General features: G+C 52.3%; 3 protein-coding genes across 3 annotated transcripts; all 3 read right to left on the bottom strand.

The window, feature by feature from the left end:
• Window positions 1-1,202: 1,202 nt before the first annotated feature.
• On the bottom strand, window positions 1,203-4,246 carry NCLIV_030860 (conserved hypothetical protein; the record flags this gene model as incomplete). The annotated part of the gene is made up of 5 exons (XM_003883282.1): window positions 1,203-1,657; window positions 2,077-2,308; window positions 2,532-2,761; window positions 3,216-3,688; window positions 3,942-4,246. 5 exons carry the CDS (start codon window positions 4,244-4,246, stop codon window positions 1,203-1,205), a joined length of 1,695 nt encoding a protein of 564 aa, XP_003883331.1.
• Window positions 4,247-7,077: 2,831 nt separating this feature from the next.
• Window positions 7,078-8,153, bottom strand: NCLIV_030850 (UPF0704 protein C6orf165 homolog, related; the record flags this gene model as incomplete). Its single annotated transcript, XM_003883281.1, has 2 exons — window positions 7,078-7,525; window positions 7,963-8,153. The coding sequence occupies 2 exons, from the start codon at window positions 8,151-8,153 to the stop codon at window positions 7,078-7,080; spliced, it is 639 nt and encodes a 212-aa protein (XP_003883330.1).
• A 6,409-nt stretch (window positions 8,154-14,562) lies between these two features.
• On the bottom strand, window positions 14,563-15,748 carry NCLIV_030840 (conserved hypothetical protein; the record flags this gene model as incomplete). Its single annotated transcript, XM_003883280.1, has 2 exons — window positions 14,563-14,762; window positions 15,070-15,748. The coding sequence occupies 2 exons, from the start codon at window positions 15,746-15,748 to the stop codon at window positions 14,563-14,565; spliced, it is 879 nt and encodes a 292-aa protein (XP_003883329.1).
• Window positions 15,749-22,940: the final 7,192 nt, after the last annotated feature.

Here is a 22,940-nt window from a genome sequence, read left to right as displayed (position 1 = left end):
CAGGGGTCTTTCTTCCGCGTGTTGCCCGCATGTGTCGCATACGCGACCAGCTACTGTCCAGCAAGCAAACACGCGCGCTCCGTGTGTATCAGGATTTCCGTGCACTAAGTGTAGTGGTGTTCAGCGTAGATTTGAAAAACCAACATTTGTATACAAGCTGTACGAATATCATGATACTCACTTTGGCAGTCTCCTTCCTGATGTTAGTCTGTACGGAATACAAGGATCGGATTCGTGTTGGCCTGGCACCTGTTCAGTACCTGGATGAACGCTTTTTACGCCTGGTATGTATGGGTAATACTTGATTCTCCTATAGTTTAACCGCTACTGCTGGGACTGTATATTACGCACTTACGGTAGCCTCTTCTTCCAAATAGTTTTCATGGAAAACGGGCGCTACGGGTGTATTTCCAAGTTCGCTGCGGCGGCACACCGGCGCCCAGGAGAGACACTGACCTCGTTCCTGGTCCCATACCGGTGGCCATGAGAGGAGCCTGCCGTGTGTCAAAAGTATACAGAGTGGTCCAGAGAAATCGTTACAAAAAGTGTCTTGCAGGCGCGTTGTGCCTACCGCACAGCCATGAATCGCTTCTTTGGGTGTTTGCAGTGCGCTGCCTTTCACACACGTCTCCTGTGTAAAAACGTTCGACGCTTTGCCGGGAAACGCTCATACCGTACTTTCCAGCGGGTGGTTCTGGGCGGCGAGCGTACGGCGCTAACGGGGCGAATCGCTCGGAGCGTTTTCAGAGCCCCAGCTAGACTCCAGTTGCACGAAAGCGCTGCTGCGCCCCGGAGAGAAGACGCTCAGTAAATAAACGACACTGAAAAGGTATGGAGAGCACGTGGATCGCGTCTGTAAGAAAGAAGCGCCTGGTAAGTCGCGAACCCTCCCCCACAGACCGAAAGACGAAGGAGCACCACGTCGTCCTGACGGAGCGAGAGGCAAAAGGACGGGAACGACACATCTCGTACGTTTTCCGGGAGATGTTCGGTTGCATGTTATCAACGGAAGACAACAAAGTTCTCTCCAGTGCTTCGATCTTTTCTGCCGTCCTTCACAAAGAAGAAACCGTGCAATTGCACAGTAGGTATTCTACAAAAAAACATGCCCTGTCCCTAAAAATTGGTTCCCTTTCTCCAGTTTCCAGGTTTGCTTTTTTGGGACCTCTCTGACTTGCTCAACATCCAAAACCGTTTTTCTTTTAGGCTGTGATATGTGCCTCTTGGACCAGTCCCACTTCACTAACGGCGCGGGCATCGGCCTCCGATTGCTGAAGAGTGTTGTCCTGCTTCGCGATCTTCTCAGACAGCTGATTAATCAGAGGACTCGTTGTGGAAGCCTGGATGTTACCTGCAAGAATGTCGCTCATCATCGGAGCTGGAATGCCAGTGACATCGGGGTCTGCCCAACCGGTGGGCACCGGTCCAAAGAACCGATCCAACCCGGAAACATCTGTTGCCATCAAGCCGTCGGGAAGGGCCTTCACGAATTCGGGCACACGAACGTTTGGCAAGGGGATAAATTGGTGGATTTCAATCGCATGCAGCTTGAAGGAAATCGGATTCAAGTTGCCGCCAAACACTGCGGGCCTGCTTACGACACCTTTGTAGACCACCGAGGGCTCGAGATTGCTAGCGGCCTCATCCTTCCCCGATTCTGAAAACAATACGGCGCAGCAAGAGACACAAAACAACGCATGAAAGCGAAGCTGAAACAGCGATAAGGGTACAGGGAAAACGGACGAGAAAGAGCAACGTATAACGGAGGCGGCAGCACGCGGCACCTCCGCGGCTCTGTCTGCTGTGCAAGCCCGAAACGGTCACATAAAATTACGCGCAAAGCGTGAGGGTTCTGGTGCGAATGGACGCAGATGAAACCTACGCTTTCTTTGCCTTACGCGTCCGACCCTGGCTGATCATTCGCACCTGTTCGTCTTTTCTGGCACCAGCCATCTTCTGTGCGTGTGCCTACTCTGTTCCGCTTTCGGACTACAATGGAAGGTGACGCTTCAGACGCTATAAACGGTTTAAAACTCTGTCAGTGCAGGGCCGGAAAAGGATGCAGCAGTTGCTTACGTTCGTCGGTCCGGGCTGAGGGGAGACTCTGCTGCTCGAGTTGCTGATGCATCTGTTGGAAGTGGGCAGTGTAATCGGGCACTCCTTCTTTCTGCTTAGCCAATTTGTCTGTTTCTTCCTCCTTGCCAAAAAGCCAGTTCCAAAAGCTCTTCTTCTCAGAGGCCGCAGTCTTTTCTTGCTTTGCGTCTGAACCAGAAGAGGCTCCAGCCAGGGGGGTTGTTGATTGCGCCACCTACAAAAAAGAAAGAACAAAGTGTGACGGGGGTTAATCAGCCGACGAGCAGAACGGGAGTCGCAAGAGCGACAAAAAACGTCTAGTACAACTTCCAGGGAAGACGCTATCTAAGCGGAGCACCGGCGAGACGTTAGTAGGCAACGGCACAACATAAGCGAACTGCTCTGTATGCGCTGGGAAGCACACTCAGCTGTTCAGTGGTCACCAGGCTCGCCCTTACCTGCGGTGAGGGCATCGGGAAGACTGGGCCAGGAGCCAGCTGGACGTTTGGAAGCTGCCCCTGCGAAGAGACACCTGGAGCGTCACCGACGAGATGCCCGTGGGCGACATAGTCAGACGGAAGAACACTGTGCGCATGTGGAATGGCCTCAGACTGCATTTGAACGTCAGGTGACATGCTGTGGAATGCGCCGCCCACGGTCACGAGGGGAGTGTTGGATTGCACGGCAGCTGAAGATGACAGAAACATAGAAAAACCGAAGGATACATGTGATATCTCTTAAAGGATACATGTGATATCTCTTCTACGGGAAGAGGCAGGATACGTAGCAACCGAGCACGAAGTGATCGCTTTGCGACCCCGGCTTCCGTCAGCCGTGTGGTCGAATTCCAGGAGAGGCACGAGCATCCAAACACTGCATGGTGAAGACCGGATCGACACCCACCTGGTAACAGACGACCCCTACGAGCTACACTTTTTTTCTAACAGGTATCACAGGCAGAGGACACCTCGCACACCCGAACCAGCAGGATATCGCTAACCACTCCCGATGCGAAATCAAAACCAGCAGGGGCAAAGAGGATTCATAAAATGAGGATGTCCCTCTTGATAGGGTAGCGAGTGGCATATGAGCAACAAGAAGGCACTTGGGAATGGATAAAGCGCTTCGGTTTTTCTCCTTACGTGTGCCCTCGACGGTTCTCACAAAGAGTCGGTCGCTAGTGACGACTTTGTGTGTCGATTTTCCCGGGCAGCAGTTCGCGAAAGGGGCGCAGTACGGCTGAACCACATCGGGATCCTCCTTCACGAAGCGAGTCTCTGGGTACGGTACGATGATGGGGGGAGGGCAGTCGAGTTCAACGTCAAATTTGGGAACGTATTTGTAGACGGGGACGTCCTGGTACTGTTGCTTCCATTCATACTGAACGACCTCAACCTCCTTAACGACTTCTGTCACCTTGGGAACGATCTTCTCCTTGACGTCGACGACAACTTCCTTTTCAACGTAAGTGTCCTTGTACTCGATTTCGGGGACTTCGACCTCAATAACCTCCTGCTCGCCCTCGTACTTGGGAACCGGTTGCGGGACCTCGCGCACGTCCCACTTGGGAACAAACTGGGGTGCGTAACCAACCAGCACCGGCACCTCCACGTCCCTGAAGGAACACAAGACATTACAGGACAACTGGAACGAAGTGACACACGGAAGACGCCGAAAGAAATAAAGATACAAATATTAGCGACTGCGCAATCAGGCGCAAACGAACTGTCTGTGCAGAGAGTACCAGTTAGGACAGTGAGGCATCGCTCGGCTCGGCCAAGGCGTTGGGGTAGACCGTGTCACGTGCGTTTCCACAGAGAGCGGCATGTCGCAAACAACTAAGATGACCATTAATGGCTGCTGCTCACCGGTCCACTGGTTTCTCAGCTTGCACAGCGACCTCCTCCTCGTGAAAAGCAATGTCCATTTTCGGCACCTCATGGACGGCGCTCTGATTGTAGACTTTAGGAATGATGGTGTCGTTGAGTTCCACAGTGGGAACCTCAATATATTTATCTCTTTTGTACACATCCTGGTAAACTGGAACGGGAACGACGGGCTGGTCGGCTTGCAGGCGAACATTGACCCTTTCGACTTCGCCTCCGGCGTTGCTAGGCGTCACGCCGATAAGCGAGCCTCCCGCAGGAGATGCTGGCTGCTGTAGGTTAGACATTTTGTGTGCGAAAAAGAGAAACAGAAAAACTTCCACGCAAAGACGCACGCCCCCTCCTACCCTCAGAGGTCATGCGTGAGTAGGAAATGCCGCTGGAAGATTTGCTGGGCTCCTGAACTGACACGTGCACCTGTAAAGCATGGTCACACCAAAGACACAGTGGCAGGCGCGGGATGACACATCGCGTGCTCGATTTCTGCGGTCAGGTGAAGCGGAAACCGCACAAAATCCTCGATAAAGCCGGGCCGCTAGCAGCTACAGTGAGCATTAAAGTAGTTTCTGACTCTAGAAAAAAACACCGGTCTGCGCAACCCGCAGATCTCAGTTTCCGCCTTCTCAAGCATACAAACGACACGCAATGCGTGGCTACGGACCTCAGAAGAATCGAGTCACAACGAGCCTCCCGTCAACAGCGCCGAGCGCGCAGAACAGGAGCAGCGGGGTGACACCGCAGAGCTGAACACCACAGGCGCAGTTGAGTCGGGTCCGCAGCCGAGAAGTAAATATTTCCCTCAATTTGAAGCTTCACAGAAACCCTTTCTACTGAGAAGAAAATTTCATGAGCAACCTCTCCCTGCCACACACGGCTGTGAGCCTACTTGTGCGGTGCCAAGCTTTGCCCTCCGACGACGTGGACGGCGTGAGCTGCGCGCCAGGAAGGCGACAGGAGCTGGGCGGTGCGGAAGAGGGGTTTTCGCGAAGGAACCGCGCAAACAAAAGGCCGTCGAGATCCCTGGAAATATGTTGACAGAAAAGGTTGTGGCACCTTCGATTCCCTTTGGATGAAAAAAACGCCAGCGGAAGGAGCGTCCAAATCGGAAACGCGAAGCGGATTTTATTTCTCGCCCCTGGGATGGATCTGCTGAGCCAGAATACCAAACGGCTCGTACTGGGCGTCCGCGCACTACGTTTTTTGGCTGGCCTGTCCAGAGAGTCTCGATTTCCTGGCCAAATAACAAAGCGCGCCAATGTGTGCCAACTAGAGCGAGTGAGACTACAAAATTCCTGGGCTTGGAAGAACTGGAAAAACAAATGGGAGAAAAGGCCAAAAAAGAGACCATACAAGTGCCAGGCTCGTAACACGAACAGGAAAATGTGATATGGCAGAGGACTAGCGAGCGAACCGCGCGCCAAGCCAATACGCGCACGCGCGGGCGTTGCAGCAACGTGGTCGTGACCATCCCCGGCGACCCCAGCAGGGACACACAGAACCTTGGCGATCGATCCAAGTGGTGTGGTTCCGTGGTTTCTGGACGTAGCTCGAGGCAAGACTAGCAGGCCACCCCGCCAAAACCCACTGGTCCGTCCCAGAAATTGCTGTGCGCGCATCCGCGCTCCGATTTCGAGACAGCCACTCAGTAGACCCACTAGGTTCGCCGTGGCTACACACAGGGATGCCATCGAGTGACAGCTTTTGGGGACGGGAAAAACAGCCAACTCACTGGCGCGCAACCAATGTAGAAAGCAGTATTGCCGTGCTCGGAAAGAAGTGCCTTACGCATGGACTGGCGGGCCCCCGGGGATGTGATTGTGTGGGTTAAAAAAGCGTGTCACCATCACAGGCGAAACTACCACATCAAGCGTCCGCGTTCCGGACGGGGAAACGTGGCGGTCTAGGGCCGTCGAAGAGCTTGTGTGACATGGAGACATCAGTGAGCCTTTAGTAGGTGGATTCTAGGAGGGGTCGGTGCGATCTGGAAATCTCTCTTGGCTTCTTCAGGTCGCCGCGGCACATTACTGGAGGGGTTGCCATTCTGTACGTGTTACTTTGGGAGTTAGAAAGCACGAACTCACATTCGGGTCGAGAATGCAGTAACGGAAAGTCTATTTTTATGGCTGCGGCATTCGAGCAATTTGAAGGAGTTTCAGGAAGAGCTCGAACTCGTCCATAAAAACGTATCACTCACACAAGGTTTCCTTGTTTCGTCCCTGGAGGCCATCAGACACTTTCCCTGCGAAGCTACCACCACAGGGAACCGACAGCCTCCTTGTGATACCGGCAGCAGACTTGCTTCATCGTGCCTTCTTGGCTGTGGCCTAGGAGGTGCCCAGGGTCTCCTCTGGTGGTGGGTAGCGAGCGACTTGGTGGGATGGGAAAATAGGCATGACGCGCAACAGGCGTAATGTAGCTGAGTGTGAGCGATCCGGTCACGAGCGGTTGAGTGTAATCATTCGCAATGGGGCATATGTGGGTTACGTAGCACGGCAAAAATCATCATTCCGTGGGGTCCACCATAGAGATCGTTAATGGTGTCATCTGACGCGCGTGTACAGTTGATGTGGCTGAAACAGTGGCCCACAAGGTAACAGTACAGGACGAGGGTAATGTGTACGCAGATAACGGAATCCACTGTTAAAATTTGCGTACCCAGTGACTGTAACGTTGTCGTGGAGCAACAAGCAGGCTGCATAATCACTTCTTAACTGGGGGGCTGGTGCTGAGCGTTAGTATACCGGAAAGAGCGCCGTGCCAGACGACGAAATAAATATCTGACCGCCGACTTCGCTGCGGGATCGGACAGTTGTTCAAACTGGTATCTGTTCCGATGAGTGATCGATGCACTCACTAGGAAGTATTCCGGAGCTTAGCAATATTACAAATAGCTCAAAATTTACGAATGGCGTGCAGCAGGCCTCAAGTCTATTCGACGCGGTCAGGCGCTCTGCGAGGCGTGGTCGGTTACACTGCCCAACCGCCACATCGTCTGGACGGGACGAACATCCGCAGGAAGTACTGCTGCCTAATGGCACTGCCCAGCCGTAACACGCACGCAAGCACAAGAATGCCATGTGTTTTGGCTGCCTCCCTAGACCGACGTGGCATGAACAAGTTACAGGTCTAACTCGATTTTGACTGTCTTCGCCGCGATGTCAGCTTTTCCTCGGAGACCGACTATGTATTTCTTTTTTCTGATGGCGCTGGTCCCCTTGCATTTCATTGTGTTCTGCTCTTTATCTTTAAGAAGGTAAACCTGTGTCTCCTGTTCCATACGACAGTGCGACAATGTCGTCTGTGAGCTCCTCGTCGTCCTGTTGAGAATATCGGCGATCTCTAGAGCTCTGCGCCTCAATTCCCATTCGTTCCAGTGATACGAAGTGTCCCTCTGGACCGTTTCAAAGTGTACTGGAGTCATAACCGCAGCGTCCGCAGTCCGAGGCTCGTGCAACGAAAAGACCGGTCTGTCGACTGCGGCAGTCTCTCCTCCAGATCCGGTTGATTCTTGCTCCAGACGTTTAGCGATATTTCGTTGAAGGTTGAGTATATTCCGCAAGCTGGACCTGTTTCATAAGAGATCGATCGCACATACGTGTGACGCAGGTGTTCCGAGAGAAAGGCGCGATTCGCCGAAGAATGCAGGGTGGTGGACCATCCCCTGCCACGACAGATGTATTTCTCTATTTGCTTGTATCCATGAGTGACCCTCTATTTGCCCTTGCGTTAAAAATAACAATAGCCACGCGTACGGTGGCACATCTGGAACCGATATATATACACAATCACACGTTGTCGGGTTGGTTCGTTACTTATCCATAAAAAAGGTGAGGAAGTTAAACTCTTTGTGGATGTAGGACTCTCGAAGATTACACTTCGTCCCGGGCTGTCGGCTACGAGTGCCGCACTATCTAAGATTCACCTAGAGAAAATCGTTGACGCTGTTACGGTTGATGGTCTTGTCACAGCCACATCTACTGTCCGCTCTTCACTGGGAAGTCACTCGAACCGGTTGGAATAATTAGACTGTGTAAAACTTCTTTGGGTTTTCCAGAAACGGACTGAAGAGAAAGAAGAGCAACCTGCAGCTCGTCCGGGAACGCTGCCACGAGTGTCAGTGTCCAGAACGTGTGCTAGAAAAGCAGCCGCGGAAAATTCTGGAGAGTGAACACAGGTTCTTGTTTCATCACACATGAGATGCCTCGACGTTTCATCGACGAGTGGACTGTTTAGATTGCTGCGCCCTCCAAGTTGCAATCATCTGAAAAGCAAGAGTCTTTGAGAGTGCCCCAGGGGACTTGGCGTCCCCTCTAGGTTCTACTGGTGAGGCTGGTAATATGAATTTCAATAAAACAAATTCAACCCATATGCACACGAAACTATTCTGTGGAGGTTTCCCATATTCAAGAGCTTTCAAGAAACAACTTGCATAACCAATATTCAGTCGGAATGGAGCAAAACGTAACGGTAGCTACCGAAAAATCTTCGTACCGCGGGTATAGACGATCGAGGTTCAGAAGGTGAATTAGAGCCGGTTGTCTTTTTAATTGATGACGTATTTCTGAGATGAGCTTATCTGGTTGCTGCGCAAATTCTTTTGCGCCTTGAAGCGTTGAGAACGCATAGACGTCACCTCGATAGCTGACTGCAGCTGGCGCATCCCGCCGCACATGAGAGAGAAGACAGAGGAGGACCAGATCTCGGGAGCAGTGAGCCTCACCCTATTCGTGCCCGAATTAGATCATGAAAAAGTCGAGGCAGCCTTGTTGCACAGTAGCAAAACTCCAAACTGTAGGCAACAATAGTACCTACGTGTCGATCATACATCCAACCAGGAGTAGTTGTTTCGCCATTCAGTGCCGTAAGCTCAGGCTTTCTGAGTCAAGATAGAATTTATTCCTTGTTGGAGGCCAGATCTGAGTTCCGTTTCATATAAGTCCGGAATACAACCTCAATATGCTGCACTCTGCCTCCGCCCGAAGACAACAAGCGGGGCCTGGTGGTCGAGTCCTAGGTCCTACAGTACCGTTGACAACCGCCGACATTGCCGCTACAATCAGCTTGACGTCATACGGGTATGGTTGGCCCCGTTCACTGATACAGATGCTACATATGTCCATAGTCATCTAAGTATTTGTCTATCTGCTGTCGTGCCTGAATACATGCCTACCTCTCTGTCCACCGGCATTCGTCTGTACGGAAGAAATTACACGTTCAATATGCTGACGGCCGTCTGACCATCTGTCTGTATTTGTTTTCATTAGTTTCTGGAGAGCGCAGACATTGCCTTACGAATGGAGCGGTCCGCAGGCACCACGGCGGCGTATTTGGCCAAACACCACGCGCAGTTGCCGCCCACTTCCAACCAGTCATCGGACTCCCTGTGTGATTCTCCGTCGAGCAGTTCTGTTCTACCCTCATCGCTTCCTTCCTTTTCGTCTTCCGTAAAACTGCCTCCGCTGCCTTGAGCCACATCAGGTTCCGCCGCAGAGGCACAGTCAGCTTTGAGACGAAGAGAGGCTGACCGGACGTTCAAGGCAAGAGTGGGGATGTATTCACCTGCTAGGCTTGCTAGCGAGGTGACGAGACAATGCAAAGAGGACAGCTTTTCATTTTCCTGGAAGGCTTTGTGGTAGGACGCTGCGACGCCCGAGAACTTCGGGAAGATCGCGTCGCGCGAGGCGAACGGTTGCCCATTTAGTTCTTTTCGGATTCCCAGGATTTCCGAAATGCATTCGGCAACAGCTTCCTTCAGCTGATGTCTCGTCCGGAGGATTGCCATTAACAACGCCCTCCTGTAGACGTTAAGCTGTGTAATGTAAATGTGTTGCGCCGAAATCAGATCCAAATCTTGCTCAGCGATTTCTGCAGGTATAAAACAGAACCTGACATTACAGGGAAAACGGTCGGTGCCGGGCTTCTTCGCTTGGGTCACTGCCTTCTCGTCAATTTTGTCGGCAGCAGACCTTGTCGAGGGACAGTGTTGCTGCCGATCTCTCTGCAGTCCACCAGTATTATTCCTATAAGGCTGCAACCCGCCTACAAAAGCAAGGGCCAGTAGAGTTCAAGTCCTGGAATACAACAGTCCTGCAGGCCGAATGGAACACTTAGCTCCTGTCTCTGGGATCTTATGGCCATCAGGAGTTCCTGAATGTGAAACTTGCTGGCTCATTTTCGAGCCAATGCATCTGAAGTCAAGTCAAAGCACCACTAGGAAATATGCCTTCGCTGGCGTCTGTATAATACCTTTTCACTATCTGTGGTAATATACACAAAAGCTCACAGAGACTGGCTAACGGTTACCGTATACACAGGATACTGGGAAGACAAGCCACAAGACTTCAGAAGCACTACTCAATAGTTAATGAGACAGAAAGGCCGGACACCCGGTACTCCAGTTTTTGCAATGGTGGTGCACTGCAAAAACTCGGGTATTGCTACTCTTCGTTCCTCAGAACACGTGTCAAATAGCGAACTCTTGTCCAGGTCTGGTAACTGGCGAGGGTTTTTGCGTGCGCGTCACGCGATTGTAGAGCCCTCTACTCTTCTCGATAGGTCCCTGATGCTACTGCGCAGATTTTACCGTGAATGAACAAAATCTCGCCATGAAGCCTCTCGTTCTGAGCGAATTCTTAAGAAGCTCACATTGTCACATTTGACGGGCATCCTTATATGCATTCATGTGGTCGTTTAGAGTGTGTCTCTCAGGCAACGCAGGTGTGGTAAGAACTGTAAATCGTAGGCGACATATGGCTGCCGAACTTTCGAGGCACACTTTCGTAGTTGAATGATAACCCAGAAATTGATTGCATCTCGAGGTTCTAGACACTCTGCTGACACGGTCTGCAGTTTGCGGGTGCAGAGTTTCTATCGCTACCTGTTTTCGCCAGCAGTACAGAAGATTGTAGCAGGATTGTGGAGAGATCCTGAGACAGCTTCTCGCCTTCTTCAATCTTTTGCTCCAGCGATCGTGGTAAGTCGTGGCTGTGCAGTGCGAGGAGATTCCTCGGATCCGGTAAACAGATGGAGGCACCGCGGTCAGCCTGGGAATTGAAAATTCTAATGCCCAACACAATGGAACTAAGCTCTTCCAAATGCCGGTGGCGTTCTCTAGCGGGCAGACCGAACAGTGAGCGCAGTCCAGCGATGGGAAAGGCAGATTGCAACGCCTCTCTGGTGTCCTTGAGGGTTAGTATATCATCTCCGGCTTTGACCCATGGGGCACAGGCAAATCTGGTGAAGCAGAACTGAACAACCTTCGCGTAAAGTGCCTGCAACTGACCGACGTCCTTCAGGGCCGTGTGAGGGAAGCTGACAATCTTCAGGTGAAACGCAGAAGCATGCGGAAGGAACCGAATATCACTAACCCGCTGAGCGGCACCACTAGTTATTTGTGTTGTGGTACCTGGATTCGGAAGTAAACATAATGAACGTCAACCAATCTGTCGGTAGTGGGCTGTCGATTTGCTCAGAATCGGCAACTCTCAGAAGCCCCTTTTGCCAACGCATTCTTCTGGACTGTTACCGCCCACCCACATGGTTTTTGTGTGCTGCTGGCCTCTTCCGCCCGTTACTGAGCAGGCAGCCGTAGCCAAGATGGTTCAACAACATGTACCGCATTGAACCATTTCGGTCATGCTGCTTGTTTTCGCTAGTTAAGAGCATACCTCATCCGCGATAACTTTCGCTTTGCCAGCCTGTCGCCCTTGCAGGCGGCTTGCTTCTTCAAGCCGTGCCTCGTGAATTGCTTGGAGTTTCAAACAGGCCGTTCTAGGCCCCACATCGTGCTGAATACGGTCTGCCACTCTCAATATGTCTCGTTCATCGAGTTCGAGTTCGTCCTGGGAAAGCGTTTTATCGATGAGGAAGTCCTTCTCATCGTTACACGTTGCTGTGCAGAGGCAGTACGCGACGTAAACCTCAGGTACAGGCTGCCCGGCTTGGCGACACACAGTGGCCAAACGCCGAGTGGCGGCTGATACGCAGGCTTCCCACAGCGCGTCCGACATCGCGTACACGTCCCTTACGCCGAGGCAGATAAATGACAATCATTTCCATGGAAGGAGGCGGAAGCCATTCCGTGGGTGAACTCTTTTTGCGAAGAAATCATGGCGAGTAAAGGTGATTCAGTTCAAAACGAAGCTGCCGCTACTTGGAAAGAGAGCTCGTCTAATGTCTATTTCCGCCCCAGTCTCTATCGTGTACCCGCGTATTCCAGAAGACACAGCACGGTACAGTGGCCGTGAAGGCGCTGCAGTGCGGGAGGAGCAAAGGAGTAGACAGCGCCTACGACCACAGCCGCAGAGCGCCGAGACAGAGCAAAAACAGAAACCTAACAGCAACTGGAGAAGTCTGATTACGGAACTGGTCGCACGGACGTGCAAGGCTCGTGATGGCTTCGGGTCCTTACCGAGTTTGAGTGCCACTCTTTCTAGCCACCGTCCAGCTAACAGACTGGAGATTCAAAAGAAGGATGAAGGGTCTCTTTGGCTTCCAGCACCGACTTCTTTGAGAAAGCACCGGGCAGCTACTTGTTCTTGTTTTCATGCATGTTTCCAGCCGTTGTACGGGCCCCACAGAAAGCGAGCTAAACAAAGGGCTGCCATTGTCAGTTGGGACTTCGCTGCCAACCCGCCGACAGCAGCCCCAACGAGGAAACACTGTGAGCGGCTCCAGGAGGGTGAACAAATAAGCTTCTATGGAGTACGCGTTAAGTCGTCCAGTGTGCAGAAGTTCCCGCAACGTTGTGTGGCTGCGCACTGCCGTCAACGTCCCCAACGCACTCTCGTGCGAGACACAACATCGTGACAGTCCATGCGAGGTCGTGTGCCAGTAATTGATCCGCTTCTTTATAACGAAATCACTGATACTACCAGGTCATCCTAATAAAAACTCACAGTAAAGGTTTGCCTGGACGTGCCCGACGGCACCTGTGCAAGCAGGGCCTCCACTCATTCAGGAACGCAGATTTTGTGTGTGCCCTTGTCAGATGCTTCTGGCCGTTGCACTCGCTTTGAGATCGGATACCTCCTATGATGTGAACAGTCTACACGAGCAGCTTCCCTTACATCTGCTTAGCTCCAGGATTCATGAAGAGGCAGAGCCCTATTCGTCTCGAACATGGTTGTGTGAGTACTTCCCTGTGCGTCGGTCTACAACAGAGCTAGCGCATTTTTCAGCCTACGAGACTACACGCAATGTCCGGACAAGCCTTTGAATAGTAGAACGAAGCAAGCTACTTTCAGAGTCGCACCTCGACGAGAGCCGCTATGCCATGCAAGTTCAGTTGCACAGGCGCCGGCGAATGACGCCGTTACTCCATAGCAAACCCCGAGGATTTTACGAGGCGCACGCGAGGCCGCCTTATCTGTTCTGCTCGTGTACGGCTTCTATCCCCCTTATCCTTCACAGAAAAACTAGTAGGACGCTTGTTCCATCCCAATGTGTAGGGAGTTGTCTGTCATGAAAACTCCGTATTGTTTAAAATCTTTTAAGAGGCTGTGCACCACATACAAGGTGTGATGCGAAATTTACTAGTTGTTCTTAAGGGACGCTGACATAGGGTTGGACAGATTGCGTTTGCGGGTGTCGATATCGGTGCATCTAGAACCGACGGAACCCACCCGCACACGACTTCAAGACACAGGGGTAAGAAAAGTAATCTGAGACTGAACCGCCCCCTAGTCAGCCCCAACCTGTTGCTTCACCGGTACGATGTTCGACCGTGTACGCGGCTCTATCCCAGCGGTATCAGTAGACATGGCCCGGTGCGACAAGTCTAAGGTGTTTCAACTCTGCCCTCCGGCGGGTGAAGAGGACGCGCTCAGGCGCAAGAACACACCGATATTCACGCCGAAAGGGGACCCAAAGCTTCAGCACAAGCACATCTGAGAATACACTCGTGCCATACGGGCACTGATGAGAGTCAGACCATCAGCCGCAGCTGAGATGTCCTTGAGAGTCCTACGATGTGGCCTTCAACAGCTGACAGAAGAACACCACCGTGTTCCGATAGGGCACAGGGTCTTTCCCGCCCCCAACCCGTGGTGGATATTTCAAAGTCAAACAGCTGCCGCGTCTCCGCTCACTTGCGACAGGCAGCATGCCGTCCTCAGTTGTTCGAAAGTTGGCGTGTTGTTGCAGTTTCTACATAGTGACGATCTCTGTGGATTCCATCTATATGATCTGCTGAACACGTTCCGATCCAAAAAGTAAGACAGAAAAACTGTCCTGGCGACTCTCCTTCTCAGTTCTCCTGCGTAACCGACGTGGGATCCGAAACCTTCCTTATCTCTGAAATTAGTGTCAAAGCCACCACACACTCCTCACTTTCGCCGCACATCAGTGTCCCCGTGGAAAACCGGCGAAAAGCTGCAGAAGGCAGCAAGTAATTGTGACACTGAACAATACCCTTCATCAGCAGACTGTGCGTCTGTGCGCAACGAGCCGCCTGCCACCCGCGCCTTCTGCATCACGGAGCCGCACGCTCCTAGGCATCCTGTCCCCTAAGGAATGTCAGAAAGCTTTGAGACAAATGCACAGAGGGATATCACTTTTTCTGTGCTTCCTCTTCTCTTGCGCCTCTTTATCGGACTGCCGGCTGTCACTCGGAAGTGACGAGGCCCAGCTCTCTTACAGACGAACGCAACGTGCCGACAACACTGCCAACAATGGAAGACCTGTGGCTAGCCCCCGTCATCTCAAACTGAGGACCTCCACTACGCCGTAGAACACAAACTTCGAGCGGAGCCATACCATCCACCTGAGTCGCGGCGTTCACAATTGCCATGTATTGGCCTGTCCCTGATGACACACAGACGCGAGACATCATTCTGCAGAAATAATCGAACTTACCAAACAAGCATCTATATGCACTTCGGAAATCTCCAAAGATGCTAGTGATACCCAGTCCGGTTGAGAGCGAATAAATAACCAGAAGAAATGCAACCGCTGCGTCGACCCCGCCTCCTCATGGCCATTCTTAAACTGACCCAAGGAAATGCTCACCAGTCTGAACTCACAACACGGCTGACGATAGTTTGGTTCGTGTGCGACCGTTCTCACGAATTCTTTGCAAGTGTGTATGATGAACTGAAGAGGCATTTCTTACCCAAAACTGTATAGTAGACATTCGAGTTTCTACTCCGTCGATGCCTCTTGTTCACCAGAATACAGTGGCGGAGGAAGGGGTATCCTGCGAGTTGGCTAGCCAAGTAATCTCGGAGGTAAATCACAGCTCGTCTCTCCTCTGTAAGCGTCGGCGGGTTGACAGCAGCCTTTACACCGATTACCACAACCTCCGGAGCGACTGCGTACGACACGCCCTCGACGCCCCAGTCAGTGACATCGGCTGCCCGCAGACAGACGTAACCGTTTTGAATCAGTTCTCCGTCATATAGCCCTAGGATGAGGAAGACGTTGGCATATTCTGGCGTCACGGTCCCCCCTCGCATACGCAAGACCCTCTTCACATGGGACGCGACGCCTTGACCACTTCGCCTCTCTGCTTTCCCTTTCCGCAACCGCTGGAACTGCTGGGCATACGTCGTCGTGCCAAAGCCAGAAGTCCGTGTTCCTGCAGTTGGCTCCTGCGCGCCTGCTTCGACTGGCGCGGCCGTCCCGGTCGGAAAGCGGCCTGCGCTTCGTCCACGGTGGCCTTCCGACGGTGAAACAGTCCCCGGTACTGTGAGTCGCTGCCCTCCCTCCGAAGCTTTCTCCTTTCTGCTTGCTCCCCGGAAGAGCGTCCCTACACTGCGAAACGTCGACTTCCCTTTTCTCACACTCGACATGATGGCGCATAGAACATGTGGAAATTTCGTCCGTCAGCGAGGGCGACGTGCCAACGGATGCGCAGAGGACCTCAGCAAGACGGATAGCACGGCAAAAACCGTCTCCGAAAATCTCATACAAACAGCATCCGCAAATGAAGATGAAGCTGCGAAACTGGAATCCACTTTGCCGGCTGTTCATGACCCTGCCTCGGAGCAACGTGAAGGACAAGCGACACCCCCCGGAGCGAGCAAAAATCTGTCGATATCGTATCCAACGTGCACATGAAATGAACATATATGCAAGTCCCACACAAAAACGCATGCATGCACAAAAATGACAAGGATGAACCAGAGTGTACGACTCGTGGTAGACACCGCTCCAGTCACAGCAGCTGGCCGGAAGAAAGTCGACCCTGCTGACAACGCTGACGACTGGACAAGGACACACGACGACAGAAGCAAAAGAAGAGAGAGAACCGAAAACTCCACGACAAACTGCCTTGGCTTCTTTACTGAAAAATAATTCGTTACGCAGCCCTCAGATTCTTTGACCAACGGTGCGGACCGACGGTCTCATGGGGCCGGCCTCCAGAGCTCACAAGACTCCTTGGGGATGTCCCCGTTATGTTTTCACTAAACCCCGGAGATGCTCTCGATCGAAACGACGGTAAGGCAAAAATGATAAAAACCGAAGGATTGGCAAGGGTCCGTCATGCCGCCTAATGAAGGAAAGGCTGCAGGATGGCTTTGGGTGAACCAGAAGATCTGTCCAACATTCGCCTCACGGTCTCTTTCCGATGAAGCCACTTCAACAGACTATCTCACACCGCCAGAACAAAAACGTTACGTTAACATGATAAAGGCACCTCACTGAACCATGTGGTTTACATACGGACGTACTAACGTGCCCACAGTCCAGCCTTGGTTAATGCAGCGCCCATACCCCACCAATTACTTCCCAAGTTGGAGAAATGTGCTGTAGGCAGAGCTTCATACTAGAGAAACGTTTCCAATGCACTGGGTTCTGGTTATGGAACGTCGTCTGCGAATTCAAAAAAAAAACTCTCGAGAACCCTCAAGATATCGACTTCCGCAGCACGCCGTGTCGGCAGAATTACGACCCTTTTGCCCGGGTTACACAGTTCTGCTACACACTGACCACGCAGTGAACCTCGCTCACTCTGGTCCGTCGCCCACCAAATCGGAAAAGAATTGTCCGGAGCAGAGAAGGTAGGGCAGACCACAATGTTCGCCAGGTGCCCAATGCCAGGGAGGATGGAACCCATCAGCGCTATGTTCCCCTGCCTGTCACCACTTGCTGTCCACAATCGCGGCTTATTAGAAGCAATGGCGTGGAAAATGAATTGGCATTCGTGCAGAAAAAAAGAGAGACCTCCCGTGAAAAGGAGACAAACAACGGAACTCGGTAGCAGCCCAGACCGACGGGAAGGAAAGGCAAGCGAACGTGGACTCAGCGTGAGAAAATTGCGGCAGGGCAGGAGCAGAAAATGCCATGTCACGATTTGGGTCTCCAGTTATCTTTGGCATGGGTGAAAAAGCCTGCACATCGAAGATAAGGTAGAGAATTATACAAACACACTTAGTAAAACTGCCTGTAGACCGCGTCGATGAACTCGGAAGCTGCAGACGGTAAAAAACCGTACCGTCGCTTTCGAAACGTCGCAGCGTTCGCTGCAAGTCCTGGTTTTCGGCACAGCCCTTTCTTCCAAACGGAAAATGAGCATTTCCACTTGCACCGGTGGAAATACATTGAGTATGCTTCTAGTGAAATCGAGCAAGAGGGTGGCAGCCACGAAATGTCATGAATTGGAAGAGAAAATAAGACATCACCATCGGAAGCACCACTCAGCCCTCGGCTGGGCGCACTCTTTTGACGAGATGCTACGTAGTTCCACAATCAGAAAATGTGGATGCTGTACCAGAGTAGAGGAGCAGAGTTTTTTGTATGTACCTTCTTCATTTAGAGTCCTTTTGGTTTGTTACCTTGCATGTCGTGCCGTGTAGTTTTCTTATTGCCGAAGGGCTATTAAGGCCCCCCCTGGAATTCAGTAGCGCTGATGGCAAGCGGGTTCGCCACGAGGAAACGAGATCATCTAAATCATAGGCAGATGTTTTTCCTGTAACAGGTGTTTTTAGGAGTCGTAAGCATTATGGAAAACAAAGCTAATGACTCAGTGGGAGGCATGCTTTCCGGTATGGCGGTACACGCATCATGGTGTGGCCCAGTAGACGGGGAGGTACACCACTCGTCATGAATGTGTTACGAAGCTGGATTGCCACGGTCGGAGGCACGAGGGTGCGGTTGCTCACTCTGTCTCATCGTAGCCTATTCGTTATGATAAATCGTGGTTATCGTGGGCTGTCCTTTTGAGGCACTGACACATCTACAGACTCTATCGGCGCACTTCATATGTTGTTGCTGGCCGCCGAGGTCCACCCGACAGCCGTTGGAGAGGCAGACTCCTGAGGAAAGGAGCAACATGGGTTTAGGGGGGGGCAAGAGGCACAGTGTCAGGTTAGCCAGTGTCTTGACCTTCACGATCCCTCCTCTACTTTTAAATGGCAGTAGAATCTAAACGTCCTGTTGGCATAGTGTGCTGTGTCCAGGAACGTGGACGTGCGCAAACTGGACAGCTGGCTTACACTGTGGGCACGGCACGTCATCTGAAGCGATACTGAACAGGCCGGCATAGGGTGTTCCAGTTCAGCGAGGTTTTCCAGAGAAGATAAACAGTAGTGACACTGCGTGCAGACAGGGGCAGTTGAATTCGATATTCTGGTCTTACGATAGCATGAGCACCGAACACGGTAGATGACGGATGTCTTAAACAGAAAAGCGCCATGCTTCGCCGATTGCTTATTCTTTTTCTTCAGACTCTTCGTTGTTTTGCTGATGCTAGATGTATCCTTTATCCGGTCGCTATCGCGCATGATGCTTGCGATTGCTGTGGAACTGACATTTGTGCCTTTCATACTCCCTGTTTCTTGACACAGCTTGCTCGCGACCAACTACGCTTTGTCGTCGGGATTGTGAACAGCTGCCTTACATCCGGTCGAATCGTAGGGATACTCAATTATTTCACAAAAGACAAACAAATGGCAGTGAAGTGCTAACGTATGCTTATGAAATCCTTCCCGTACCACACCGTAGGAGAGCCTTAAGGATGAAAAGAATGGTGGAGGAAGGCAACCGCAGCGTAGCAGTTCTTAAAGAAGCCCTACAAGTGTGCTGGGCCTACCCGAGAGACAGTCCCATCCCATAGTACCTTCCATGGGGTTCTGGTACGCGGGGGGGGGCCTTTACATCATTTCTTCCCCAGCAATCGTAGTTTCTCCTCGAACACGTGTATAGGAACGTGGTAATGGTTCCGACATTAGTGATGTGTATGCGAACTGAGAGTATGCTGTAATTGCGGCAGTGCCGTTTTTTCCAGTTATCCGCCTGATGAGTTTTCCACCCTGTGTTTCACAACGGGTTTTGCACGTCTGTCTGCACCCAGAGTACTAGCTTCCACTGGGGGAGTTGAAATATTAGGCTGCATTTCCGTAAAACTATACCAAGTAATTTGAATGCATCGTTTGGTTCGTACAAGCGACCGCGTGAAACCTATCTTTTGATGCTTCCTCTAGCACGCTGAGGAGCTGTACAGCGCAAGTCATGTCTTGCTGTGCAAACTATCTGCATGTTGTGGGGACGAGGAGGTACGCGCTGTCGTCCCGGAGGGCTATACCCTATCCTGGGTTCTAGGGGTGTTACATGAATCTGTCCAGTCAGTGCAGGGACACGCTTCGCCGGGGCCAGGCCCTCCGGCAGGTCAGGGTAGCACCGTCGTCACTCGGCCGGTCAGGATAATGAGTCTTCTGCCCACAGGGACGATTCTGTGGGTCGGCAGCAAGGCGACTCTGAATTAATCCGAAAGTCGGCGTTTACGACGGCTGACCTGCCGCAGAAAATTTGCTGGCGGTACGCCAGTAATACAACCAGCGGTCGCATCGTTCGCTCTTTCATGTGTGCAACACGTCATATGAATGAGCTGCGCACGTCAGTCTCACGGAATGCTTTTGTACAAGTGATTCATGAACTCAAGAGTTCCGCATTATCCGCCATTATTCCATGCCGTCGTCGGGTGACCACATATCGATATGCTTGGTGGGTTTAGTATGTTGTTGCCTCGCTACGACCATAGTCCATCTGTGGAATAATTTGTCGGCGCAACTGCAAGAAGGTCAAGTCCGTTTACAACGGTATTTTCACTCACGATCTGCTATCGTGGAAAACGGCGTTGCCTGTAAGCTCCCATCGAGAGCCGGTAGCGGTGTCCTTTAGAGCGAGGGTGAGGCGTCGAGGACCGCGAAGAACACTGGTCCACCCGATCTGCTGAGCTACCCCTTGACTCTCCCGGTCGCGTGCGTTGTCGGAACTGCTCCGTTTACGGCTTACAGGTGGGATCGGCACGAGTTTGTTTTCTCTGAACTCCGTCCGTACCATCGCTGTAGTCGTAGTTCTACCAGTAGTTCCTCACTCTCCAAATATTGCACCAGGTTGCTGAACTGCAACTTCAGTCGTTTCAACAAAGAGAAAAGGCACACGCATCGGACCCGCGATTGACACAGACTACAGCATCCCGCGCAGGGTTGCACAATTCTCGCAGATCATCAATCCACCATGAAGCTCCCACCTATGCACATCAGTGGCGACTACAAAACTACCCTGTTGCGCTTGATTTTGCTGTCTTGCACGTAGTCGCTCACATCGCACGGGTTTACAGAGACGTTGAACCAGCTCTGGCTGACTCGTTGACATGTCTTCGTTGACGACCTCGAGTCATCTCGCACGATGGAGATTTGCAGTCGACCAGCTGATTGTGTGTGCCACACATCCGGCAGCGTCCCTGGTTTACACGCCGACCAACGGGTCGCCTCCGCACTGCCACCCCCCCAGCGGGACAACGGGCAAGCGTACCGTTCCGTCAGCACCTGGCGAAGCCGTGCAGTCGGGTTAGGGACGTTGCCGCCTACCGCAGAAGACCAAATGTGAGAACTGCTGCAAAAAGGCAAAGTGCGTTCACAGTAAGCATCGGTTGCCAGTTGGTTTAGTGTGGAGATCAACTGTTGCGTCTCCGCTGGCTGCACACGATCAACAACGGGGCCCCCCAAAATTGGACCGTTGGTGGTTCCTCTGACAACTTGATCTGTCGACTTCCGCCAACCAGTCAAGTACGGCCTTGACCGCTGAAGACCTCAAGTCCCCGAGGACCTGACAACAAACGGCACAACAGAACCTTGGAAGAACCGTAGCGGCGCTTTTTCCTGTCCTCCGTGACCGCACACCGGCACAAAGGAGTCGTCTCTGTCGTCGAGGCACCTCGTGTGAAGTCGTGCGGTAGGCTGTGGCTTAGGGGTTGCTCTTTACCTCGGCAGCCTCCAGTGGCGATCAGTAAATCCAGAGTGGCCTCGCGACATTGCCGTCCAAATAGGGGAAGTACTTGCGAGGTCGTTGCTCTTGGGGGAGTTTCACCCCGGAGACACGCTCGCTTCGTGTTCTCTCCCCTTAGTGTTTCTTGCCTTTCGGGCCCTCCATTGGGGACCTTGCTACTGGCAGTAGCATCGTTGTGACTTGGGTTGTGCACCCCACGCCCCCCCTGCCTCGGGTTCTCTTCCGTGGTATATGCATGTGTACCGCACCGGTTAGGGCTGCGCGACCGCAGACCATCGAGTGTACCGTCCTGTTTGCGGGGGCTGCTATATACCCCGGGTTTGAGAGCAGCCAGTCTGAGCGTCGGACCGTCCGTTCGTGTGGTTTTGGTGTCCTCTCTTGCCTAAGAAGCACTCGGCAAAATCCGCCTGCTTCGGTTTTTGCTGTACGCGGTTCTTTTTTTTCGTCGTCGTCGGGTTACGGAGTGCCTCTATTTCCTTTCTCCGCTATTTTTCCTTTACGGTTGGATTCCGCCGTCGGGCCGAGGAGCCTGGCATAGAAATAATTATGGTTGGTTGGGCGGCAGCCAAAGAAGCCTTTTAGAGGCCGATAGCCCGGTCTCTTGAAATTTACAGCGTTTCTGCACTGGGGAACACACGTTGTTTGGATGGATGACTCGTTGCTGGATTTTCTGTACTCGGAGAGGTGGTGCACTATTCGTCGCTGCGCATATTTCGGGGGCTTGTCTGACAGTCCGCGCGCGGCCAGTACTTCCCGGTGTCGCCTGTGACACACTGACCTGATTTTTCCCTGTGCCTCGGGTCACAGTTCAGGAAGCTCTCCTGAAACGTTTCGCCGGCATTTCTTGCGCCTTGTGTGTGACGTAGAAATGTTTGACCGGCCCATTTTTTTGGAAGCAAGGTCCGGACCCACTTGTGTCATCCCGGGTGGCAACTGAGGCTTTCACCAAGCGAGTTGGTATCCCTGCTTGCATGTTCTCTGAGGTTTGTTAAAGGCTCTAGTATCATGAGAACGAAAGTGCGAGAAATTCTTTCGGCCACAGACGCACCCACGGAGTATGATTGGAGATCTTCTAGAGTCATGCCACGGGTTACATAAGCACCAATTTTTTGTGCTGACTGTCGCTACTGGACCATCCGGTTTTTCGCGTCTCGGGACCCGATTGCGATGCAACCGACAACCTCTCCGTATTTGCATCGCTTGTGGTTTGCCGTGAGAGACCTTCCAGTTACGGTTCCGTGGCTAGCTTCCATCGTTCCATCTCATGGGACAGAAAATCGCTGCATGAGCTGTCTGCTGAGCACGCCGATTCAGGTCATTTTGCTGCAGGCACGTTGGGGTATCTCCGTGGTAGGCCGGAGCAATGAGCGTGGAAATTGCTGAATCTGGAAAATGAATGTGTCGGATTTCCTTCGCTCCGTTCAACGATCGTGCTGTGGAGATCAGTGTCGTCTCCAGCGGGGTGGGTGAAGCTCGGCTCTCACGGACTCCCATGTTGCTCTCTGGTTTCCGTGGCGTAACACGGGAAAGGCTCTTCACAGGAAGTGGCGTGGCCTTACCAAGAATCGCACACACCGTGTGCATCAGACATTTTAAGGTCCCCGAGGAGTCGTGTACATCGCATCGTTTATCTGGGTATGGGTTCCACATCACGGAAAACTTTCGGGCGTGAATGTATTGAACCAAGTGAGGGACCAGGGACTTCGTGGTCAGCGTTCCGCCGTCAACTCCGACGAGGGCGCACCCGTGCCG

Source organism: Neospora caninum, chromosome VIII, assembly GCF_000208865.1.
Source record: "Neospora caninum Liverpool complete genome, chromosome VIII".
NCBI lineage: Eukaryota > Apicomplexa > Conoidasida > Eucoccidiorida > Sarcocystidae > Neospora > Neospora caninum.
Note: the sequence above shows the minus strand (reverse complement) of the source record. Positions and strands in the feature narration are given on the sequence as shown.